This window comes from Fukomys damarensis, unplaced genomic scaffold (assembly GCF_012274545.1).
Source record: "Fukomys damarensis isolate Sample0158 unplaced genomic scaffold, DMR_v1.0_HiC HiC_scaffold_20, whole genome shotgun sequence".
NCBI classification, from domain to species: domain Eukaryota; kingdom Metazoa; phylum Chordata; class Mammalia; order Rodentia; family Bathyergidae; genus Fukomys; species Fukomys damarensis.
The window spans coordinates 5,935,751-5,958,913 of NW_022900932.1; the positions used below are offsets into that span (position 1 = coordinate 5,935,751).

Genomic DNA, 23,163 nt, shown 5'->3' on the forward strand with positions numbered 1-23,163 from the left:
CAGGGTCTGAGTGCCTGAGATAGTTTCCTGTGGTGGGATCCATCTGTTTTCCTGTCGGGCTCTTACTTAGTCTGATGTGTGTGCCAAGATGGTTTTGTGAAGCGCTCTGGCCTTCCAGGTGCCTCCCCATCAGTTTCCTCTGCTATCTGAAGCCTTCCTGGCTCCTCTTACTCGCCTCTCTCTACCTCTTGAACACATTTTGCAGACGGCTTCCTTCCCGCTGCTCTCCGCAGGTCCCCAAAGACCTCAGTCCTGCCACCTCCAGCTTCTTTTTCTTACTTGGCGTTTAGGAGCTTTGGATGTAAATAATCTCTCTGGGTACGCTTTCTTCCTTGGGCTTTAGAAGGTCCTCATGCTCTTGATTGCCCTCCTACTTTACTGACTACGGAAATTTCCCCTCTCCATACTCCTGGTCTCTTTCCTCTTCAGCCCCTGATCCCACTGTGCTGCCAAGGTTATTCTCCCGGGTCATGCAGGTTTCTCATACGGCTGGGCCCTTATAGTTTGTTTTGCTTATTCTGATCATTCTTATTTTTAGAGACACTTTTCTCGGATTGCCCTATTAAAAAAAAAAAAGTGTCCCCGTCCCCACACTAGTCATTCTCTGTCTCCTGGCCCTACTTTACCACATTACTGTCACTTTTAGCATATCATTTGCTTTCTTTAATGCTTTTACTTCCCTTCTATCATCAGGCCCCCTGTGGGAATGGAAACATACTATGGGTAGCAGAGGTCTCAATCATGGCCTCTTCCTAAGAACGGTAGGGGGTACACAGTCAATAAAAAATGAATGAATCTTTCTCCCCTCCCACTCCCAGAGAAGCTACCTACCAAAGAAGCTATCTTTCCTTCACATCTCCCATCTCCATAAAGGACTCTTTAAACTCTTTCTCACCTTGTACATCAGCTCACCTCTGTGTTACCGTGTACGACTTCCAAGCAGAAGCAAACAAGAAAAACAAAGGAGACAGAAATGAAGGGGAAATAGAAAGAAGGAGGTTAATAAATGAGAATACGAAGGAAAGGAAGAATTTTTTAAAAAAGCAAAATTCTCTTTGACAAAACTCACATCCCCATGGTTGCCATGACAAGCACGGTCTTTTACCATGTAGAAAAAAAATCAGTATGTGTTCAGCCCTATCCTTTTGAGTATTTTTCTACATGTTTGTAATATAAATGTGCATCTTATATTTTTATCTTGCAATGGGTCTGAGCAAGGAGGGAAATTGAAAGGTGATGGAGAAGATAACACTTCTCTTTGTTTCCTCTCCCCCTGCCACCTGCTATTTTTAACTTGCACTGTGAGTTAGCCAGTGAAAATTACTCAGCAGGGGAACTTTTCTTCATACAGAACGGGGGCTGAGGAAAGCAGGTGCCTTCCTAAATCAGTCATATGGGAGTTTGCTGTGTATCACCAGCATGATTATTGTTTTTACTTTCAAAAGTGATGCTAGTGATACCAGTGATGACCTTCATGAATAGCCCACAAAGCCTTCCATGCCTACAGCACTTTAAGTGTCCCTGAAATGACATCTCTCTGGGTAAGATGGCGTTACTGTTATAGATCTGCCTTTTTTACATTGTGGAAGTTGTAGGAATAGTAAACAAGTTGGTGTGGCTGAATACTGTCGTGGTGCTCAGACATAAAAACAGAAGACCATCTGTTACAGCTACATGTCAGCCTTGCTTGTCAAATTATTACAGATACTCAAGCCTAAGAAGGGTGGATGGAGTGGGATCTGGACAGTGAAATCCAGTTTATGTTACAGAAATGCATTTATGAAAATCTAAACACACTGAGGACCTTAATCAAAGTGATCTACGGAGGACGGTCATTATTGACTTGAGAAGTGAACATTCATTATTCTTACCTGCGTGACAACCAGTTCGAGTTCCATTTTTTTATTATGATGTATTTCCATATGTATTCTAGTTAATAATGGCTAGGAATGACTTTTCCCATAATTCATAGAGTTCTTAAGAATTCAGGGGAAAATGTCTTACTTAAAGCCAACTAATGGTAGTGAAACTAGGCACTGGAATGTGCCACCTGGTGCATTATTTTTGAATCTTCCCTATTCAAGAGGTTATGATCTTCCAAATTCTATGTTTGTTTTATTCATAATGTGTTTTTTCTGCCAGTACTGTGACAGAAATATAAACTTAATCTTGATTTGTTACTCAGCCTGTTTTATCTGAAATAGGAGTTGTGAAATAGACTAGTTCTCACACACTTCTACTTTTAGTTTTATCTGAAAGTTAATTGAGAGCACTATTTTTTTTTTTGGTCTCTAGGTGAAGATGCTGCCAACTCCTTCTAAATTTCATTATATCTTCAATCTTCGAGATCTTTCCAGAATTTGGCAAGGAATGTTAACCATAAAATCTGAGGAGTGTGACTCGCTCCCTGTCCTCATATCACTTTTCAAACATGAATGTAACAGAGTAATTGCAGACAGGTATAAATTACAACACTTGAAGTTTAATGAATGACTTAAGAGGTTTATACAGTGGTTCCTTGACTTACAAACTTAATTCGCTTCTGAGAGGGCTGGTTGTAACTCAGGTTAGTCAATGAAGGCTCAGGCTCCTCTGCACAGCCTTCAAAGTCTTTCCTGTGTACAGCAGATCTCAGTGTCCTTAGAGAGACACAGGCCCAGGATTTCTCAGTTAACCCCACGTAGGAAAGGATGTTGTCAGGTTCCTTCCAGAACTCTTGAAGGGTTAAATCTGTACCTGAGACCATCTGGAAGCACAGGCAGCTAGCATTTGGGTCATAACTCAAGACACTGGTCCTAAGTTAAAACTGAAATTCCACTCGTAACCCAAATTGTTTGTTCATCAGTCCAGTCATAACTCAAGGGTCTGCTGTACTGCAGATTAGTTTTTGTATTACCTACTCAGATCAGTAGCATAAAGAAAATTGTGTTAATTTTCTAGGGCTTATGATGCAACAATAGCCTTAAAAAGTGTCAGTCACCTTAAAAAGTGCTCTGCCAGTTGGAGGTGCACACCTGTAATCCCAGATATGCAGGAAGCTGAGCCAGGAGGATCACAAGTTCAAGGGCAGCCTACACAACTCATGGGGACTTTCTCTCAAAATAAAACATACAAAGGGCTGGGGATGTAGTTCAGTGATAAGAGTGCTTGCCTAGCTTCATTGAGGGCCTGAGTTTGAACCCTAATATTTTCAAAAGGAAAGAAAAAAATAAATAAAGCTCTGACAGTTTCCTTGAGAAGTACTGTAACAGTACATTTTCATAAATGACCATAACATCAGAGAGTTGAAAAATTGAAGAGCAAAATCAAGTTGCACAAACTTTAAATATGGTGAACTCTGTGTGGGTTTTCTCATGGTGAAATCTGTCTTCACCTCATCAAATTCAGTTACTTTTCTGAATGTCAGTTTCCTCATCAGTAATACATGAGTGATAGCACCAGGCCCACAAAGTTTTAAAGTACGTATCACAAGATGGTGGGACTGGTCAAATGTTAATGCCGTTCGTCCTCCCTGAGTGATATAAGTCTGAAAAGGACCTTCATGTACTTTGTCCACAAACCCAGGAAGAGGATGCTGGCCTGTCACTGACCGTCGTGCCCACACTCCTGTTGCGAGTGCTAGAGACCACTGAGCTCTCCTCGGTGATTCATCTGAACGTTCTGTGGGCAGTGACCATGTTGGATGGGGTTAAGTTCTTGTCCAAGTGCAGAGCCCTTTGTTTCCCTGTCCAGGGGTGAAGAAGGTCCAGGGTTGGGTCTGAGACCAGAGATCATGTTCAGTTAGAAAAGATGATTTCATGTTTCACATCTTGACTATTATAATTTTCTTTCAGATTTATAACTCCTGAAGATGAGCACTGGTTTAATGTACATCTTATTCGTGCAATTGAAGAAAATATCAGCCCTGAAGCAGCCACGTGTATTCTCCCTGAGCCTTACTTTGTGGATTTCCTCCGTGAGATGCCTGAACCAACAGGCGATGAACCCGAGGACACTGCATTTGAAATACCCAAGGTCTATGAATTGGTATGTGTTCTAATCTCATTAAAGTTCATCAGTTCACTCACTAGCTGTTTCTCTCTGCAACCAAGTCCCACTGTAGAGATGATGTAACTCCTAAGTTATTAATATGTTGTGTTTCACAGTTATCATACACCAAGTAAAATGTTTTCTTCAGAGGAATTTGGAAACAATCTCATTGAAGTCAGATATAAAGCAAGTATTGCTTGAAAGTTTTAGGCAATGTAGCAAAATGACAGGAACAGGTATCGCTATCAGACAGAGGAAAAAAACCAAAAAGTATTGGTGGATCCTATGATTATTTAATTATATAACCCAAAAGAACTGTGAATCAGTCTTAACCAATAAGACTGTCATAAGATGATCAAATGTCATATAATCATGGAACTCAGTAACTACCTTGCATAATGAATCAGTCAACCAATAAGACTGTCATAAGATGATCAAATGTCATATAATCATGGAACTCAGTAACTACCTTGCATACCAGGGGGTGGCAGATTACAGTCTATGGGCTGTGTCTAGTTCACTGGCTGTCTTTGTTAGCCCTATGAGCTAAGAACAGTTTTTATATTTTTAAAAGCTTAACAAAGAAAATCAAAAGATGAATAATACCCTGAGACACATGAAAACTATATGGAATCCAAATTTCTTAAGTAAATGAAATTCCTAAATAAAGTTTTATTGGAACACAGCTATTCCCATTTGCTTACTTTTTGTCTGTGGCTGGTCTGGCACGGAAGGGACGGAGTGGAGGGTCACAGGAGCGACTGTGAGGGCAGTCACGCCTGCAATACTTACTATCTTATCCTTCACAGATTTCATTCAATGGCAGCAATTCCTAGATACAACATTTTGGAATTAACATGTTAAAACCTCACTTAACTAGAGGAAAATATATCATTTTTTTCTAAGTTATCTTAAGGGAAATATGAAATATGAAACAAGATTCCAAAGGGATTAAAAAAAACAAAGTCACATGACCTACATCATTCTAAAGTGCATTAGAACCAAAAAATTAAATGGAAAGGAAGAATTTTTAAAACATAGTGGCTAAGTTTTTAATTTCATGATAAGAAAGACTCGTGAATTTTGGGCTCCATAAACAATGTAAGATTTGTGTATGTTTTTTTAGAGGCCATAAACAGTATTAAAAAGCACATTAAAAAATAAAAAAAAAATATTTGTCGCAGTTTATCATTTGTTAGCATGGATAGGAGTTGGTGCTGAGTCTCTTGAAGGAAAAAGCCAGAAATAATGTGCTTCTGGAAACCAAATAATGAAGTTTGTTAGGTCTTGAGTTTTTGGAAATGAAAACATTACTAAAAGTAGGTGACTGTGATGAGTCACTAGAAAAATGAAAAAGTTTTTTAAAAAATAATTTTGAGTGGCTGGACAATTGTGACTTTAAAAATATCTGCATCCTGCATATTTATCTCTTTCTTTCCACCCATAGGTGCCATCATTTGAATTTCTTTGTGAAAAACTTCAGTTTTACCAAAGGCAGTTCAATGAAGTCATTAGAGGAACATCTCTTGACCTGGTGTTTTTTAAAGATGCAATGACTCATCTTATTAAGGTTTGAACCGTTGACTATTTCCCAATATAAATAGAAGATGTCGAAGCTTAGTAAAGTTCACAGATAAACTGGAGATAAAATAAATACACACTATCACATGGCATACAGAAGAGTATACATAGATTGGGTCAGTTCTCGGGAAACAAAGGCTTAATAAGAAATCCTTTGTTTGAATCCACCGACACAAGAGCAAATGTTTTCAAGTACAAATCCATGGTTTTGTGTTGAGTGCTTTTAGCATGTTTAGTCAAAAAGCTTTGTTTTCCTGAAGGGAAGCTGAAGAGCCTGGTGAAGAAATGTAGCCGCCTGGGGTGATATTTTGCTGTATCCGGTTTCCCACAAAGGAAAAGATGCAGCTTTATGATTTCAGCTTCGTGATTGGTGTATAGATGATGGACAAACTGGTGGGGAAGGAGCAAGGCAGGTGAATAGGGGGTAATGAAAACACAAGCTAGTTAGAGGTAGTACCCAAAAGGAGCATATTTTGATCCAAAGCCTGAAGAGTTACAGAAAATTGTTTCTTTCTGCCATTGGTTGTTGGAAAGTGAGTTCTCAAGAGGTGATGATGTGGATAGGGAGGTGTGACAAAATGGAATCAAAATTGGTAAAATTCCAGATGTTCTAAGGTTGTTTCTGCACTCATGCATTCAATTCAACAAATAATTATCGTGCACCTACCGTGGCCAGGTCTGGGGAGCCCAAGGTCCTGCGGTAGGTATACAACCACATAAGCAATTAACATGTTCTAAAATGTAATGACAGAATCAATGCATACCAGATGTTTTGCTTGTTCTGTCATCTTTAAAACCTACATTTTAAAAAAATTTAGTGGTGATAATGGGTTTAGTGATGCTCTTCCTAATTTGTGACATTAATGTACAAGATAGCGTGTTAGCAGTCTTCAGATGAACTGCATAAAAGATTGGACCATCATGAGAGTTTTATTCTCATGGGGAAAATCATTCATAGAGTGGGCCAGGGGTTTAACACAGTGTGGCCACAACTGCCTTACAAGCTCAAGGTCCTGAGTTTGATCCCTGGTACAGAAAGAAAGAAAGGAAGGAAGGAAGGAAGGAGGGAGGAAAGTCAGTCATAGAAAAGTAATACAGAGTGAACCCTGTCTCTCTAAGCCTTTTCCATAAGTGTTTCCTTTCCCCCATTATAAATAGGATTTTGGTACTTTTAAAAATGCTTTTTTGTTCATAAGGGAGGAAATTATAAAGATCAGATTAGAAGTCAATGTAGTGGAGACTAAGAGAATGATACAAAAAAGCAACAAATTGAAGAGTTGGTTTAAAAAAAAATTGATAAACCCTTAGCCAACCTTGTCAACAGAAAAAAAGGAAAGAAAAGGCTCAGATCCAGGCAGTTAGGAATGAAAAAGGTGAAGTCACAACAGATCCAGCAGAAATCCAGAGGATCTTCAGTACCTACTTCAAGAACCTATACTATAATAAAATGGAAATCACCGAAGAAATGGAAAGATCTCTAGATACTTACGAATTACCAAAGTTGAAGAAGATAAAAAAAATCTAAATACCCCAATTGCAATCAGTGAAATTGAAATTGTAATTATAAAAATTTACCAATCAATACAGCGGAGACTAAGAGAATGATACAAAAAAGCAACAAATTGAAGAGTTGGTTTAAAAAAAAAATTGATATACCCTTAGCCAACCTTGTCAACAGAAAAAAAGGAAAGAAAAGGCTCAGATCCAGGCAGTTAGGAATGAAAAAGGTGAAGTCACAACAGATCCAGCAGAAATCCAGAGGATCTTCAGTACCTACTTCAAGAACCTATACTATAATAAAATGGAAATCACCGAAGAAATGGACAGATCTCTAGATACTTACGAATTACCAAAGTTGAAGAAGATAAAAAAAAATCTAAATACCCCAATTGCAATCAGTGAAATTGAAATTGTAATTATAAAAATTTACCAACAAAGAAAAGCCCATGTCCTGACGGCTTCACTGCTGAATTCTACAAGACATTTAGAGAAGAACTATTGCCACTATAAACTTTTCAATGAAATTGAAAAGGAAGCAATACTTCCAAATTCATTCCTGGAAGCAAGTGTTACTTTGATTCCAAAATCAAGGAAACACCCAACCACAAAAGAGAACTACAGGCCAATCTTCCTAATGAACATAGATGCAAAAAACTTCAATAAGATACTGGCAAACAGAATACAGAGGGTCATAAACAAGATCATATACCCTGACCAAGTTGGATTTATTCCAGGGATACAAGGATGGTTCAACATATGTAAATCAATAAATGTAACATACACAATATTAACAGTCAAGGGCAAAAATCATATGATCATCTCAATAGATGCAGAAAAAGCATTCGAAAAAATTCAGCACCCATTCATGATAAAAAGTTCTGTGGAAAATTGCAATACATGGTCTTTATCTCAACTTGATAAAGGCTATCTATGAAAAACCAACAGCCAACATCGTATTAAATGGCCAAAAACTGAAAACCTTCATGCTAAAATTGGGAACAAGACAAGGATGTCCACTGTCACCACTCCTGTTCAATATAGTTCTGGAAACATTAACAATAGCATTTAGACATGAGAAAGAAATGAAAGCAATAAAGATGGGAAAGGAAGAAGTTAAACTGTCATCATTTGCTGACGATATGATACTCTACATTGAAGACCCCCAAAACTCTGCCAAAATACTTCTACATTTAATTGACACTTTCAGCAGAGTAGCTGAATACAAGGTCAACACTCTTGTACACAAATAACAGACTCACTGAGAGAGAAATTAAGGAAACAATTCCTTTCACAGTAGCATCTAAAAAAATGAAGTATCTAGGAATCAGTCTAACAAAGGAAGCAAAAGATCTCTACACTGAAAACTACAGCACTCTGAAAAAAAGAGATCGAAGAGGATGTAGGAAAATGGAAAGATATCCCTTGCTCTTGGTTAGGAAGAATCAATATAGTGAAAATGGCCATTCTACCAAAACTGCTATACAGATTCAATGCAATCCTGATTGAAATTTCAACAGTATATTTCACAGAACTAGGGAAAAAAAATCCAAAAATTCTTTTGGAACAAGAAGAGACCTAGAATAACAAAAACAATTCTAGGCAACAGAGTCATGATGGGGTATCACAATCCCCAACTTGAAACTATACTACAAAGTCACTGTGATAAAAACAGCATGGTGCTGGCAAAGAAATAGACATGAGGATCAGTGGAATAGATTGAAAGATACAGAAACAACTCCAGATGTACACAGCTACAGCATCTTTGACAAAGGTGTCACCCATCCTTAGTGGAGGAAAGATAGCCTTTTCAATCAATTGTGTTGGAAAAACAGGCTTTCAACCTGCCAAAGATTAAAACTAGACCCTTATTTTAAACCATTCACTAAACTAAAATCCAAGTGGATTAAATATCTGAATATTAAAACAGAAACACTGAACTTGCTGGAAGATAAGGTAGGTAGAACTCATGAAGATATCAGCATGGGAAAAGACTTTTATAAAGAAAACCTCAGTAGCATGGGAACTAGCACAAAGAAATAAATAACTGGGATCTCATCTTATTAAAAAGCTTTTGCACAGCAAGAGAAACAACCAACAGAGCTAAGAGACAACCTACAACATGGGGAAAAAATGTTCACGAGTTACTCCTCAGACAAAGGACTACTATCTAGAATATATAAAGGACTCAGAAAAGCGAGCCCCCCCCAAATATAAAGACCCAATTCAAAAATGGACATCTGGGGCCAGGGATTTAGCTTTGTGGCCGGTGCCTGCCTTGCAAACACAAGGACCTGAGTTCGATCCCTGGTACAAAAAAAAAAAAATGGACATCTGAAATGGACAGACATTTCTCAGACAAAGAAGTAAAAGCAGCAAATAAATACATGAAAAAATGTTCAACATCACGGGTCATTTGAGAGATGCAGATGAAAACAACACCAAGATTCCACCTCACCCCAGAAAGAATGGCTGCTATCAAGAAATTAAACAATAACAAATACTGGTGCAGTTGTGGGAAGAAAGGAACCCTTCTCCATTGTTGGTGGGAGTGCAGACTGGTGCAACCACTATAGAAATCAATATGGAGATATTTCAAAGAACTAGGATTAGAGGTCCCCTTTGATCCAGCTATCCCTCTGTTGGCTATCTTTCCAAAAGAATTAAAAGAATCAGACCACAGCAATATACGTGCAACTATGTTTACAGTGCTATAGTTTGTAATAGCTAAAAGTTGGAAACAGCTTAATTGCCCATCAACTGAAGACTGGATAAAGAAGATGTGGTTTTTCGATAAAATGGAGTACTACTCAGCCATAAAGAATGAGAAACTAGAGACATTTATAGTTAAATGGATGCATATTGAGGCCATATTCTTAAGTGAAATAAATAGGACACATACATAAATGCTGAATAGTTTATCTGGTGTGAAAAACAAAGTGTAAATAAGGTTCAAGTTGTATAATTGATAATGTGAAATAGGAAGAAAAGGGCTAAAGGAGTAGGGGAAGTGGAAAGGGTAGGGGAAAGGAAATAAGGGAAAAGAAAATGTAGGAGAAAAGGAAAAAATAGAAGCAAAGTCTTTGTAAATAGGAAAGTGTGGAGGGTGTAAAGAGAGGGTAGGGGTATGGGGAAAAAAAGGAACCAGGATACCTCATGTAAAGGTGCAGGATCCCAGTGATGAATGTAACTGCACTGTATACCTAAAAAATACCAATAAACTCAATGAAAATATGCTTTGTTGGCAGAAATATGATAAGGGCAACATTTGTTGTAGAAGTAGTTGTCTGCATGACTCACTATATTACTGGTGGATAATAACCACATAATTCTAACCTACTCTTATATCTTCTGCACATTAGCATCCACTGGGTCTAAATAATAAAATTACATACATATAAGCATGCAGAAAAAACAGTTATGAGAGAGCAAAACTGATTTTTTTTCCATGATGCAGATAGAGATGGATAAAGAAACAATTTGAGTTGAATAAACCACTGTGAAAAATTTTTTAATTCCAAGAAAAATGTCTAATACAATCTAGAAACTTCGGGTCAAACTTTGTCCTTTTTAGTACAAGAAAATGTAAATATTTTGTCCTTTTCTCTGATAAGCACTTTGTTTCAAAACAGATTTCACGAATAATTCGGACTTCGTGTGGTAATGCATTGCTGGTGGGCGTTGGTGGTTCAGGAAAACAAAGTCTTTCAAGATTGGCATCATTTATAGCTGGATATCAGATATTCCAGATAACCTTAACCAGGTAAAATAAAATAAAACACAATGGTATGTTTTTCTGTGGTTAGTTTCTCTGGAGTTAAATGTTTACTTTTAAAGAGATACGAGAAGTTGCTGTATTTCTTTTAAAGTAAATTTTAATTTAAATATTACATATATATAAGGGAATGAGTGTGTCACAGGTGTCACAAAGTACAGAGTACACCCATCTGAAGAGCCCACAAGAAGTAAAACACTACTTGTACCCCTGAAGCATTACTGTGTCACATGTCAGTTATCACTTTCCTAGGCCTAACGGGATTCAATACCTAGGTCCGTTCATTAATTATGCTTAGCTTTGAACTTTATGTCAGTGCGTACAGGATTTTCTTTTTGACATCTCATTTCTGTTCTACTAATGTGCATGAGGTTCGTCCACGGTGTTACCTCTGAACAATGGTTTGTTCATTCTTACTGCTATGTAGTCTTTCACTTGACCACACAATACCTAGATCCGTTCATTAATTATGCTTAGCTTTGAACTTTATGTCAGTGCATACAGGATTTTCTTTTTGACATCTCATTTCTGTTCTACTAATGTGCATGAGGTTCGTCCATGGTGTTACCTCTGAACAATGGTTTGTTCATTCTTACTGCTATGTAGTCTTTCACTTGACCACATACTGTTACCACCATTTTTTCATCTGTTGCGCTACCAATAAATCCTTGATCTTTGACACATAGAGCTTTTATGAATACTCTTGTACAGTCTAAGTATGCTCCTACAAGGAAAGTTGCTGAATGCATATACTATATTCAGCTGTAGTGGCTCTAAGAAGTTTTCCAAAGTGATTGTACCAATTTTCATTTCCATTAACATTTCTTTTTTCGTGCCGGAGAGCAAACTCAGGACCTTGCACTTGCAAAGCCGGTGGCAGAATCACCGAGCTAAATCCCTGGCCTCCACTAACATTTTGAGAGAGTTTCTGATGCTCTACGTCTTTGCCCGTTGCTGCCATTATGTATTCCTTTTTTAACTTGTATCAGTCCTGGTGAGTATGCCATGGCATCTTGCTGTGGCTTCTGTTCGCTCTTCTGAAATGACTTCTAATATGGAGCACATTTTCATCTCTCTTTAGCCATTTAGAAAATCTTGCCTATAAAATACCCATTTAAGCCATTTGCCCATTTTTAAAAGCTGGATTGATTGTTAAGAATTCTTTATGGGTCCAGGAATTTAGCTCAGTGGTTCCATTGCCTGCCTCCCAAGCACAGGGACCCAAGTTCAATCCCCGGTACCAAAAAAATAATAATAATAAAAAAAGAATTCTTTATGTATTTTGGATACAATTTCTTGGTCAGGGTGTGTATTGCAAATGTCTTTCCCAAGTTGTTATGCTTTTTCATTTGGGTGGGTGAATCTTAACTTTTAATGAAATGTATCCATTTCCCCCCTTTATGTTTTGTTTTATTCTGTTTAAAAATCTTTGTTCACCCCAAGGTCACAGAGATAGTCTGCTATGATTTCCTTCACATTTACAAATAAAACTTACTACTTTCACAGTTAGAACTACAATCCACCTTAGAAATCCATTTTCTTATAAAATCGGAAGAGCAAATTAAGATGATTATCTTCCATATGCATATCCAGATGAGCTGGCCGCACTTATTTAAAAGATCATCTCTCCTGTCTCCATCACAGTGTCATTTTTTTTATCATAAATCATCAGATCATAGACGTTTTCAGTGGAGTGGATAGATGCAGGAGACACATTACATTGAAAAGTGAAGGAGGAGAGAGATGAGTTTAGAGAACTTCCTGAGGAGTCTACCCATGATAGAAAAGCAGAGTGATCAGGACCTGAAGAGAGGCATGTTGGGACTGTGTCTGTATACTGTAAAAGTCATACATAACAGTCTAATGTTTTTTTTTTTTTTACATAGCTATCCTGGTTATGTGACTTCATTGGCAGATGGCTTCTGAGACAGGCCTTTCACTGAGAGGCTTGCTCCAAAAGCACAGGCCATACCACTGAAGCCCCGGCGTGGCTGCAGCTTGCTGAGCCATCCTGCGATTCTTCTTAGCGAACTTCCCCCTTGGGAACTCTTCTGAAAGGGACACATACGTTCTCTTTGGGCTGAAGGTTCTTTGGCTGAAGTTTCTTAAGACTTTGTACAGCCGGGGATTTAGTGGATTTGGCTCAGTGGTTCCTCCGTCTGCCTTGCAAACACAAGGGACCAGAGTTTGATCCCTGGTACCCACTGCCCCCCCAAAAGACTTTGTACAATAATGCAGCCTGAACAGGGGAGCTGCTGCTCCTAGCTTAAAACCTGGTGTAAAAGAAGCCATTTATGCATGGAAGTGTCCTTATGCTATGTCATTCCCAGTGGCCAAATATTTACAATACATATCTTCACTTTGTAGATGAGGAAACAGCAGCCTAGAAATGTGGGGGGACTTTTCTAAAGCTTCAGCAAGCATGTGAACCTAGATCTTTCTGGTTCCAAGGTCCATACGTTTTGCATCACACCCTCTGGCTCACACCAGACTCCCTGCAAGTAAGGATTGTGCTTGGCATCGACTTACCATGAACAAATATAACTCCAGAAAATGCCTGCTTTGTTTTTCTGTGTTGCATTCCCACTTGTAACACAAACATCCAGCAGTAACTAGAGATCAGCATTTTCTTTTTTCATCATCTGTGACCACCTAAATATATTTTTTATACCAAATTGCATAGTATGTATTTTTCTGTATGCTTTCTCTGTGTCTAACCACTTAGTGAGCTGTGTAAATGACTACTCTAAATACTTTTATTTATAATTGTGATTTTTTTTTCTCCCCTAATAAAACATCCAAATTTCAGATCAGATATTAGACATGAATTCAGCTGGGCAGAAAGAGTTGCTGAGAACTGTTAAGATTGCAAGGGTTAAAAGCTCATTTTCCTATTCTCATTACTATTCATGGATCACTTGTGGTAAATCCTCCTATTTTTCACTTCCCGAAATAAAGACTGCATATTTGTTTTGAATGGTAACACTTCATTCTGTAGTACCAATGCCTGTGTTTCCTGGAAGGCACTGTTACTTAATATCAGTTGTGGCTGGTGCAGATTATACTGCAACTAACTAACATGGGTTCTTACTGTGATTTGAGACAAATTATGACTGTATATATTTTTCTTTAATTGTAAATTTTCTACCACTTCCCTTTTCAGGTCTTACAGTGTGAATAACCTAATAGAGGACTTAAAATTTTTATACAAAATTGCTGGTGCGGATGGAAAAGGCATTACCTTCATCTTTACTGACAATGAAATCAAAGATGAGGCATTTTTAGAGTACCTTAATAACTTGCTGTCTTCAGGAGAGGTAGGTCTCAGGAGCAGAGAGGAAACCCATATTGTAAAAATGTGAATTATATTTGTATAGCAAGGGCAGCCACTCTTCAGAAGCAAGGCTATTTAGCACTCATTCCTGATTTGAGAAGTGAGATTTTGGAGATTTTTTTTTTTTTGCGGTAGTTTGTGTGAAAAGAATGCTGTCCACTTCCAGATTTTAAGTATAGTTCCTTGTCTCTTTAGTCTTCACTTTGGTCCTACAGATTGTTTTAGAAAAAGGAAAGTCCCCATGCATGTGTTTATTAATCAGGAATATAGAAAGTTCCATTAGTTGTAAGTGGATGTTGGCCATTGATTTGAGAAGTGAGATTTTGGAGATTTTTTTTTTTTGCGGTAGTTTGTGTGAAATGAATGCTGTCCACTTCCAGATTTTAAGTATAGTTCCTTGTCTCTTTAGTCTTCAATTTGGTCCTACAGATTGTTTTAGAAAAAGGAAAGTGCCCATGCATGTGTTTATTAATCAGGAATATAGAAAGTTCCATTAGTTGTAAGTGGATGTTGGCCATGCTGCTTCTGGTACTAGTTGTATCAGACCTTCTGTAACCACTCGCTGCTTGGTGCATTCCTTCGTTAGAAGGACTCATGGGACTTAGTAACACGCAGGGCTCAGATTTATTACTGCCACACTGTAAGGACAGACAGCTGAAGCAGGAAAGAAAAACCCATCGCGAGGAGTTTGGAGGAATCCATGTGCACGTGTCCTTGACGCCCCCTAAGGGGCCCTGTAGAATGTGCTCACCCTCCCGAATGAAGCCCAGGAACCTGTACGTAGTGTTTCTGCTCAGGGAAGCCCGTTTTATTGGTTGTGTCGTCACTCTCCATCTAGCTCCAAGTGCCAAAGTTCTAGACTCCCAGGAGACCTGGTGTTCACCATCTACCATAGTATTTGGGTCCAAGTCTAGGACAGCGGAAAAGCCTTACCCATTCACAAGGTGGCCGGGGTGGGGGGCATTCCCCAAGCCAGGTTTCTGGGTGCCAGCCAAGGGCCAGACCTACAAGCACACCCTTTTCAAGACCAGGCCTTCTGTGATGATTTTGCCCTGCGAAGTTGTGATGCTGAGGCCAGATGGTTACATAAGTAGTTGTTCAGAATGGTGGAGATGATTTTTTTAGTGATAAAGCACAGGGGAAAAAAACCCATAATCTGCTCTTAACTTGCTCAATAGAAAGTTGCACTCAATAATCTCTGGCTAACCAGGATGTGAGAATGCAAAAGGAACCTATAAAACAAGACAATGGCTAAGGTGGGGGGCGGGCAGGCTTTGGCGATGAATCGGCTTGGGGAACTCTTAAAATCCAGAATCCTTTCTTGTCTGTTGCCCGAAGATCTCCAGTTTGTTCACACGAGATGAGATGGATGAAATCACCCAAGGTCTGATTTCGGTGATGAAGAGAGAACTGCCTCGCCATCCTCCTACGTTCGATAATCTCTACGAGTATTTCATTTCTCGATCCAGAAAGAACTTGCATGTGGTTCTCTGCTTCTCTCCAGTGAGTCTTTATCTGTGTGAGAGGAGCTAGGTCTTTAAATATTCCTAGTATGTGCCTCCTGTGCCTCTGTTGAGATATTTGCTCAGAAATTAGTGTTTATTTCATTGAATTAAAGTTAATATTTTTCTGCCAGTGTCCATTGACCAAAATATCATTACCAGTGAGAACTTAAAATATTCGTATTATTAGAAATTGCTGCAAGCCTGCAGTTTTTTTTTCAGTAATTACCAAAAGACATACATGATTTGAATTGTAAGGGATTTGACAATGTCATCTCACCCAGCTGATCCTCAGTGCAGACATATCATCTAGAATATCCCTGAGGTAGGATCAAATATCTCTCATGCACTGTCCTATTGAGTACAGTAGCCATTAGCCACTTATGGCTATTTAAACTTTGATTAATTAAAATTGCAGGAAAGTAATAATTCACTTCCTCAGTTCCACTAACCCCATTTCTAGTACTCAATTTCCATGTGTGGCTGGTAGTTACCATGGTGAAAATCACATCTGTAGAACATGTCTATCGTCACAGAAAGTTCTGGACATTCCTACATGGCCCTAGGGCTCTTGTAAGAGCAAGCTGCTTCCTTTTTAGATAATCATTGCTAGATCTCTTCTTTCTCATAATTAAATTGTGCCTGTACCTTATACTCTTACCTCTGATTCTTCTTTGTCCAACAATTCTGATCCTTTCTCCACAGAAAGCTTTTCAGGTGTTTGGAGAAAGTTTTTGCAGTCTCCCTAAACTGTTTCCTTCTCAAAATAAACACCTGATCCTTCAGCCCTCTGCAGCTGTCACAGTATCGGGCTTTCCACTGTCCAATTCCTCTGTCTTTAAAAGAAAGTCTCCCTTGTCACTTTCCTCAGTGATGATAGTTTCTGCAGTTGAACCCTGCAGTGTAGATAAAGTGGCAGGAAAGGAAAGTGTGGAAATGTGTTACCTTCCTTTATCTAAACACTACATTTTTATACTGTTGTAGCCCACAAAGTTTTAAAATCTGTATAATGTCATACTGTTGGCTCAGAATACATTTAGTCCTCTCCCTCTCCAGCTGACAGATAAGGCCTCTGGGTGTCTAATGCTTTTGGATTTTGCTGTCAACAGGTTGGCGAGAAATTCCGGGCCCGATCTTTGAAATTCCCTGGCTTGATATCAGGCTGCACAATGGACTGGTTCAGTCGCTGGCCAAAGGAGGCCCTGGTCGCTGTGGCCTCCTACTTTCTTTCGGAGTATAATATTGTCTGCTCTAGTGAGATCAAAAGACAAATTGTAGAAACAATGGGCCTGTTTCATGACATGGTTTCAGAGAGCTGTGAGAATTATTTCCAAAGGTAAGTGAAAGTGGATAAGCTCCATAGCTGTTGGACCCAAAGAGGAATTCAGTGAGACACCCACCAAAAGACTTCTTACTGATCGAACGTGAAGTCCCAGTTACATTTAGATTTTTCCTGCATTGAGCTTCTAGCGATTAAATATTAGAAAGATGGCAAATAAAAGAGATTTAAAAATTAAGTAGCATCCACACTTAAATACCTCTTTGCCCTCTGGGCCCCCAAGTAACAGATGCTTAATGAGTTACTCTATTTCATTTGCTTAATTTTGTTTTGAAAATGTCTTAACTAATTCATTATAAACTGTTTTAAAATTAGTTTCTTAATTCTGATGCATTATTTATCCTGATTAAAGCAGTGCACTGTTTTTCAGTTTCTTTATTGCCTTATGTTAAGGGAACGTTTAGGTTTCATATTGGCTTGACTTGGTCTTACCAGTTCTTTTATGCCAAGAAATTATGAAGCAGAATCTTAATTGAGTGCAGAAAAATCATTCACTAAGAGCAGAGATGGTGCATTGTTATGTGAAAGCTGGTATCAACAGTTCAAAAACACAGATTTTTTTTTTCACAGTGGGAGGAATCTGCTGACCCTGAATGTGAGCACCCCAGAGTCACAGAACTGGCCCTTCTTGTGTTCTTCCTTTCAGATACCGCCGGAGAGCACACGTGACTCCCAAATCTTACCTCTCGTTTATAAATGGTTACAAAAACATCTATACCGAAAAGGTGAAATACATCAATGAACAAGCTGAACGTATGAATATTGGTAAGAGGAATGGAATCTCATCTTCTTCAGGGTTTATTTGATAGTCCTCTCAACATTCTGTTGGGTGGATACTAATATGCTTGAACACAAGATGTTAACTTGATTGTGAGTGGTAGATCATTTTAACAGATGAGCTTAAAGGTCTTTTGTGCTGTAAAGGAACTCTGAGCAGGAAGAAAAACATGAGCATTGTTTTCTAGAACCCACGCACCCCGCTCTGTTAATTCTGGATCCACTGTGGTGGCCATGAATCTTTGTAGTCCCTGGACCATTGCTTGGAGATGGCGGAAAAGGCAACGCTTAGGAACTAATTGCAGCTGCCCTGATTGGTGTAAACTTTGCCATGTTAGTGCCGTCTAAATTTCTATCAAACAAAAAGGCAAACCAGAAAAAAATGGGCTATTGACCCAAGCAGTGATTTTCTACAGTGTAAATGGGAAATGTGTATCGGAACAGAATATATGTCCAGAAACCACAGGGGCCCATATGATCCAAAGCATTGATTTCATTCCCCCTAAACAAAACTTGTTCACATAGCAATCCGGGGGAGAGAAACCTGTGGCTTTTCTCGATTCAGCTTCTGAAAAAATTTTAAGAATGTATATAGTAAAAGACACACTGCCATTAATTCCTCTCTGAATGCTCCGTCTTCTTTCAAACACACTTATCCCAGTGCTCTTGCCACTTTCTGAAGCAGCTCTGGAAATCCTCTTTCCTGAGTGTCGCTAGTTGCACTGTCATGGCTGCCTGGATATCCTGAATCCATTCAAAATGCTTGCCTTTCATAATCAGTTTGACTTTGGAGAAGAGCCAGGGGTTGCACGGTGCCAGATCTGGTGAACAAGGTGGATGGGGACACATTCATGTTTTTACGATCTTCCCTTTCTTTTGTATGGCACGGGACAGCAGTGTTCACTGTATTTGTTTAATCACACCTTACAAAGACACGGACCCTTAGGGCTGCTTCAGAAAGTGGCAAGAATGGGATAGGTGTATTTGAAGTGAGTGGGAGTATTTTGAAGAGGATTAATGGCAGTGTGTCTTTTACTGTAATACATCTTTCACAATTTATATATTCACTATATATCTTGATCATTCCTTTTATATGATGCTCTAGGATCAGTGGTGTGTGGAAGCCTATATGTATTAGTTCATGGGAACCAGATACAAATTTTAGGAATTTCACAATCTGGTTCTTCTTCTTCTTCTTCTTCTTTTTTTTTTTTGGTACTGGTGTTCAAACTCGAGACCTTGCGCTTGTGAGGCAGGCGGCAGAACCACTGAGCTAAACCCCCAGCCCTCACAATCTGATTCTTAAGCATAACCTTTATGAAAAGCTAAATAATAGCTGAGCATGGTGGTGCACTCTTGTAATTCCACAACCCTGTGAGGCTGAGGCAGGAGCATCTCAAATTCAACTACAGCCGAGCAAGCAACTTAGTGACTTAAGAAGACCCTTTCTCTCAATAAAAGAAAGAAATAAATAGATAAATAGATAAAGGTCTGAGGATGTCACTCAGTGCAAACCCCCCCATGCACATGCACACATGCGTGCGCGTGTGCATGCACATGCACACACACACACAATCATATGTACTTACAATTAAACAGCTTACATTAAAATAGAGGCAGTAGATGTTCATCATTTCTTATTTAGTTTAATTCTATTTTATTGTTTTTTTTTTTCTTTTGGTACCGGAGATCGAACTTGGGTCCTTGCGCTTGCAAGGCAGGCAGCAGAACCGCTGAGTTAAGTCCCCGGCCCCTATTTTATTGTTACTAATGTTCTTGGGGAAATTTATTTCTATTCTCTATATAGTGGAAACATGATATAATTCTGTGCCACTGAGACTCTGTCAGCCACAGTGGAAAACATACAAGTGACTGCTTCCCCTCCCCAGAGACCCCAGATGTAAACATCGACCTGCACATCACTGTCTCGAACGTGGCTGCAATGTGAGAGATTCAGTTACCCACCCAGAGTTTCACTCTGCATTACTGAAGATCACCGAGTCAGTTGCACAATGTCTAGCGATTGTTTTCACTTTTGTAGCAAAGAGAACCACATAAATATTAACATTTTCTCTATCTCATTTGCCAACTCAGCAGCAGTATGATGCAAAATAAAAAAAAAAGATTGACACAAACTTTACAAAGCCAAGGAGAGCTTCAGTTTACCAAATAAATTTTCTGGCCAGACAAATTGCACTCAGCATGACACAGTGACCTTCCCTTAAATGTGTCTAAATTATATTCTCCCTTATTTTACTTTTTAAAAAATTGTGATGTTGAAGATCAAATAGGTGGCATTTTCCTATCAAAGCTATTTTCTTACTCCCTGCTGAGTGCTCAGAAATATAGCCAGTGATGTTTTCCTAAGATATGTGTGTTTTCAGGGCTTTTGTCCATAATTATCTTGTGTATTACATATGCACTTCCTTATAAATAGTAAATATTGATGAAGGATATACAATATACTTATATTGAGCAAGTGTGTGTATGTTGTGTGTTTGTCAAGGTCTTGATAAGCTTATGGAGGCAAGTGAATCTGTGGCTAAACTCTCTCAAGATCTTGCGATAAAGGAGAAGGAATTGGCTGTGGCTTCTGTAAAAGCAGATGAAGTAAGTTTGCAATTATTCTGTCATTGTTGAGGAGGAATCGTTTTCCATATTTAAAAATTTTATTTTAAAATGTTATTAGAAAGAGGACTGCTGGGCACTGTGGTGTATACTTGTAATCCCCCACGACTCAGGAGGCTGAGGCAGGAGGATTGCAAGTGTCCAGGCCAGCCTAGAAAACTTGGTGAAGACATTTTCTTAAAATAAAAAGCAAAAACTGGGCATGGTGGTACACACCTGTAAATTCAGAACTCTGGGAGACCAAGGCAGGAGGATCACAAGTTCATTCGTAGCCTGGGAAAGTTAATGATACAGTGAGATCTTGTCTGAAAATAAAAAATAATACAGGCTGGGGATATAGCTCAGTGCAAATGTGCTGGGTTCCATCCCCAGCACCGGGGTAAAAATAAATAAATAAATAAAAATGCATAGCCTGTAGATTAGTCCTGATAAGTAGTGATCACAGAGATTTTTGTTTAACCTATATCAAGACATATCTCAACCTTTCTACCTGCTCGAAGACCATTCTTCTCTTGCTTTGTCTTGTTTTCTCTTACCTGTGTATGGACATCTCTGCTTAACGGTGAGTCTCTTTTAAAGTCCTGCCTGACTTAGGTTCCTAGGATGGCTCCAGTCTCATCTCAGCTTTGTGTTGAGGAGGGAAAAGGATAAGAGAAAGAGTTAGTGGAGTTTGGGGAAGAAAGTACACTCCATCTAAGTGATAGGGAGGGTATGTGTGTTGTTCCTTGGTCCACCACCATTTTCGGTCTGCTTTTGATATCCACTGAGTGAGTTCAGAACAGAAACCTAAGTTTTGACCTTTAGCCAGTGATGGAAATGCATCCCATGTAGGGGAAGTGTAGTCTGAGCATTAGACTTAATGTGGTTTCTGACTTTATTCTATTACACTTACTCGAACTGTCTCAATTTTTAGGAGTTCATAGAGTAAAATGCCATTTTTGCCCTTTATTTATAAATGCAATTTGAAAAGTATATTTATATATCTGATGTATGGATTTTAAAAATTAAATGTGTTTTTATATATCCTAAGCCTAAGGAAAGCTTTAAAAAGGGAGACTGCAAGGAATCAGCCAAAGGAATTAGTTTAATAAACCTTAAAATACAGATGGCTTAGATGGGGAACAAACTTGTTCCCATTCCTGTTTCGTACTATGTTGAGTAAATGTTCTCTTACTGCATAAATATAAATTTTGCTCGAAAGGTTTCTATTTGCTTTCATGTGTTTCTTCTTCAACCTAACAGGTACTAGCTGAAGTCACGGTCAGTGCTCAGGCGTCAGCCAAAGTGAAAAATGAGGTACAAAGAGGTAAAGGACAAAGCCCAGAAGATTGTGGATGAAATTGATACTGAGAAAGTGAAAGCTGAGACCAAACTGGAGGCCGCTAAACCCGCTCTGGAAGAAGCAGAAGCCTCCCTGAATGTGAGCAGCGTGTTGCTCTCCCTCCCAACACAACTCCTAGTTGGTAGCTTGTTTTACTGCATGAAATCATTTGTGCAGTTTCATCATCAGAAACTGAATTCTTACTCTTCCGTAGCTCTGCAGACAAAATGTTTCACCTGAGATCTTCTCCTAAGTTTTTAGAGTCCTCACTTCTTTTGTTTTGTTTTTTGTGGTACCGGGGATGGAACTCCGGACCTTGCTCTTGTGAGACAGGTGGCAGAACCACTGAGCTAAATCCCAGGCCCCTAGAGTCCTCACTCCTGACAGTCTATTATTTTCATTCCCTAGCTCAGCCTTCCCTGGGAGTTCAGAAATAATACTGGCGAAGAGTGTAGTAAAACGTAGCATGAAGGATTCCGATTACTTAGGGAGCCTCCTTGGTTTCTCCAGTATCCCCTCCAGATGGCGTCCTGTCCCCAAGTCCTCTAGTGGTCCCCACTGCTCCTAGGGTAAATTCCCAAGCTGGGCACCCACAAGTGCGGGGCAGGATTGTAATTCCTTATTGATGCCTGAAGAATCCAGGTAAGCATTAAAAGTTAAGCAAACAAAAAGGTGTAATTGGAGGGGCCCATAGAAAGTGTACAATAAAGGCCACTGCTTCTGTTACTGTGATTACCTAGACCATGCCTTGAACTTTAACTCTTGTCATTCTGTTACACACACACACACACACACACACACACACACATATATCTTTTAATGTGCTTCTTCTGTGCCAGGAATGCTTTTCCTAACCTTCATTGCCTAATAAAAGTCATTCTCCAAATCTGGGCTCAAACCTCATTGCCTCTAGAAAGTTTTCAGTTCTTCTTCTGGACTTTCCTTTGTTTTCCTGTCACCCTATGCTTCTTCTATGGCAGAAATCCTATTTTAGGGTAATTGTATTTTCTTTCGGGAGATTATGAAGCCAAGGTTATTTTTGTTTGTTTGTTTTATTTTATATGGAAGAATGTTTATACCTGTTGAATGAATGAATGAACCTATGATGATTAATAAAATTTTCAAAATGGTTGGGATGCATTCTCCACCCCCCTCATTCCTTTTATGGATCCTGTGATGATATACGAGAGAGAGAGAGAGAGAGAGAGAGAGAGAGAGAGAGAGAGAGAGAGAGAGAGAAGAGAGAGAGAGATTACTAAGCTAAATGAGTCTAAGGACATTTTATAAACCATATTGCCTCCCAAGGCTTCTTACCTGAAATGTCAATGTCTTAATCTGAAGCCATCTCACTATAAAAACTTTGAAAATTATTTTTATGAG

At 38.9% G+C, this 23,163-nt stretch overlaps 1 protein-coding gene across 1 annotated transcript in view; it reads left to right on the forward strand.

Moving 5' to 3' along the window:
• Positions 1-23,163, forward strand: part of Dnah8 (dynein axonemal heavy chain 8) — a 258,133-nt gene that overhangs the window by 136,768 nt on the left and 98,202 nt on the right. The window contains 11 exon segments of the mRNA XM_010638857.1: positions 2,296-2,459; positions 3,834-4,026; positions 5,477-5,599; positions 10,740-10,870; positions 14,046-14,199; positions 15,555-15,719; positions 16,828-17,054; positions 17,704-17,822; positions 20,341-20,444; positions 21,705-21,764; positions 21,766-21,882. Of these exon segments, the coding sequence (XP_010637159.1) occupies positions 2,296-2,459; positions 3,834-4,026; positions 5,477-5,599; positions 10,740-10,870; positions 14,046-14,199; positions 15,555-15,719; positions 16,828-17,054; positions 17,704-17,822; positions 20,341-20,444; positions 21,705-21,764; positions 21,766-21,882 (1,557 nt within the window).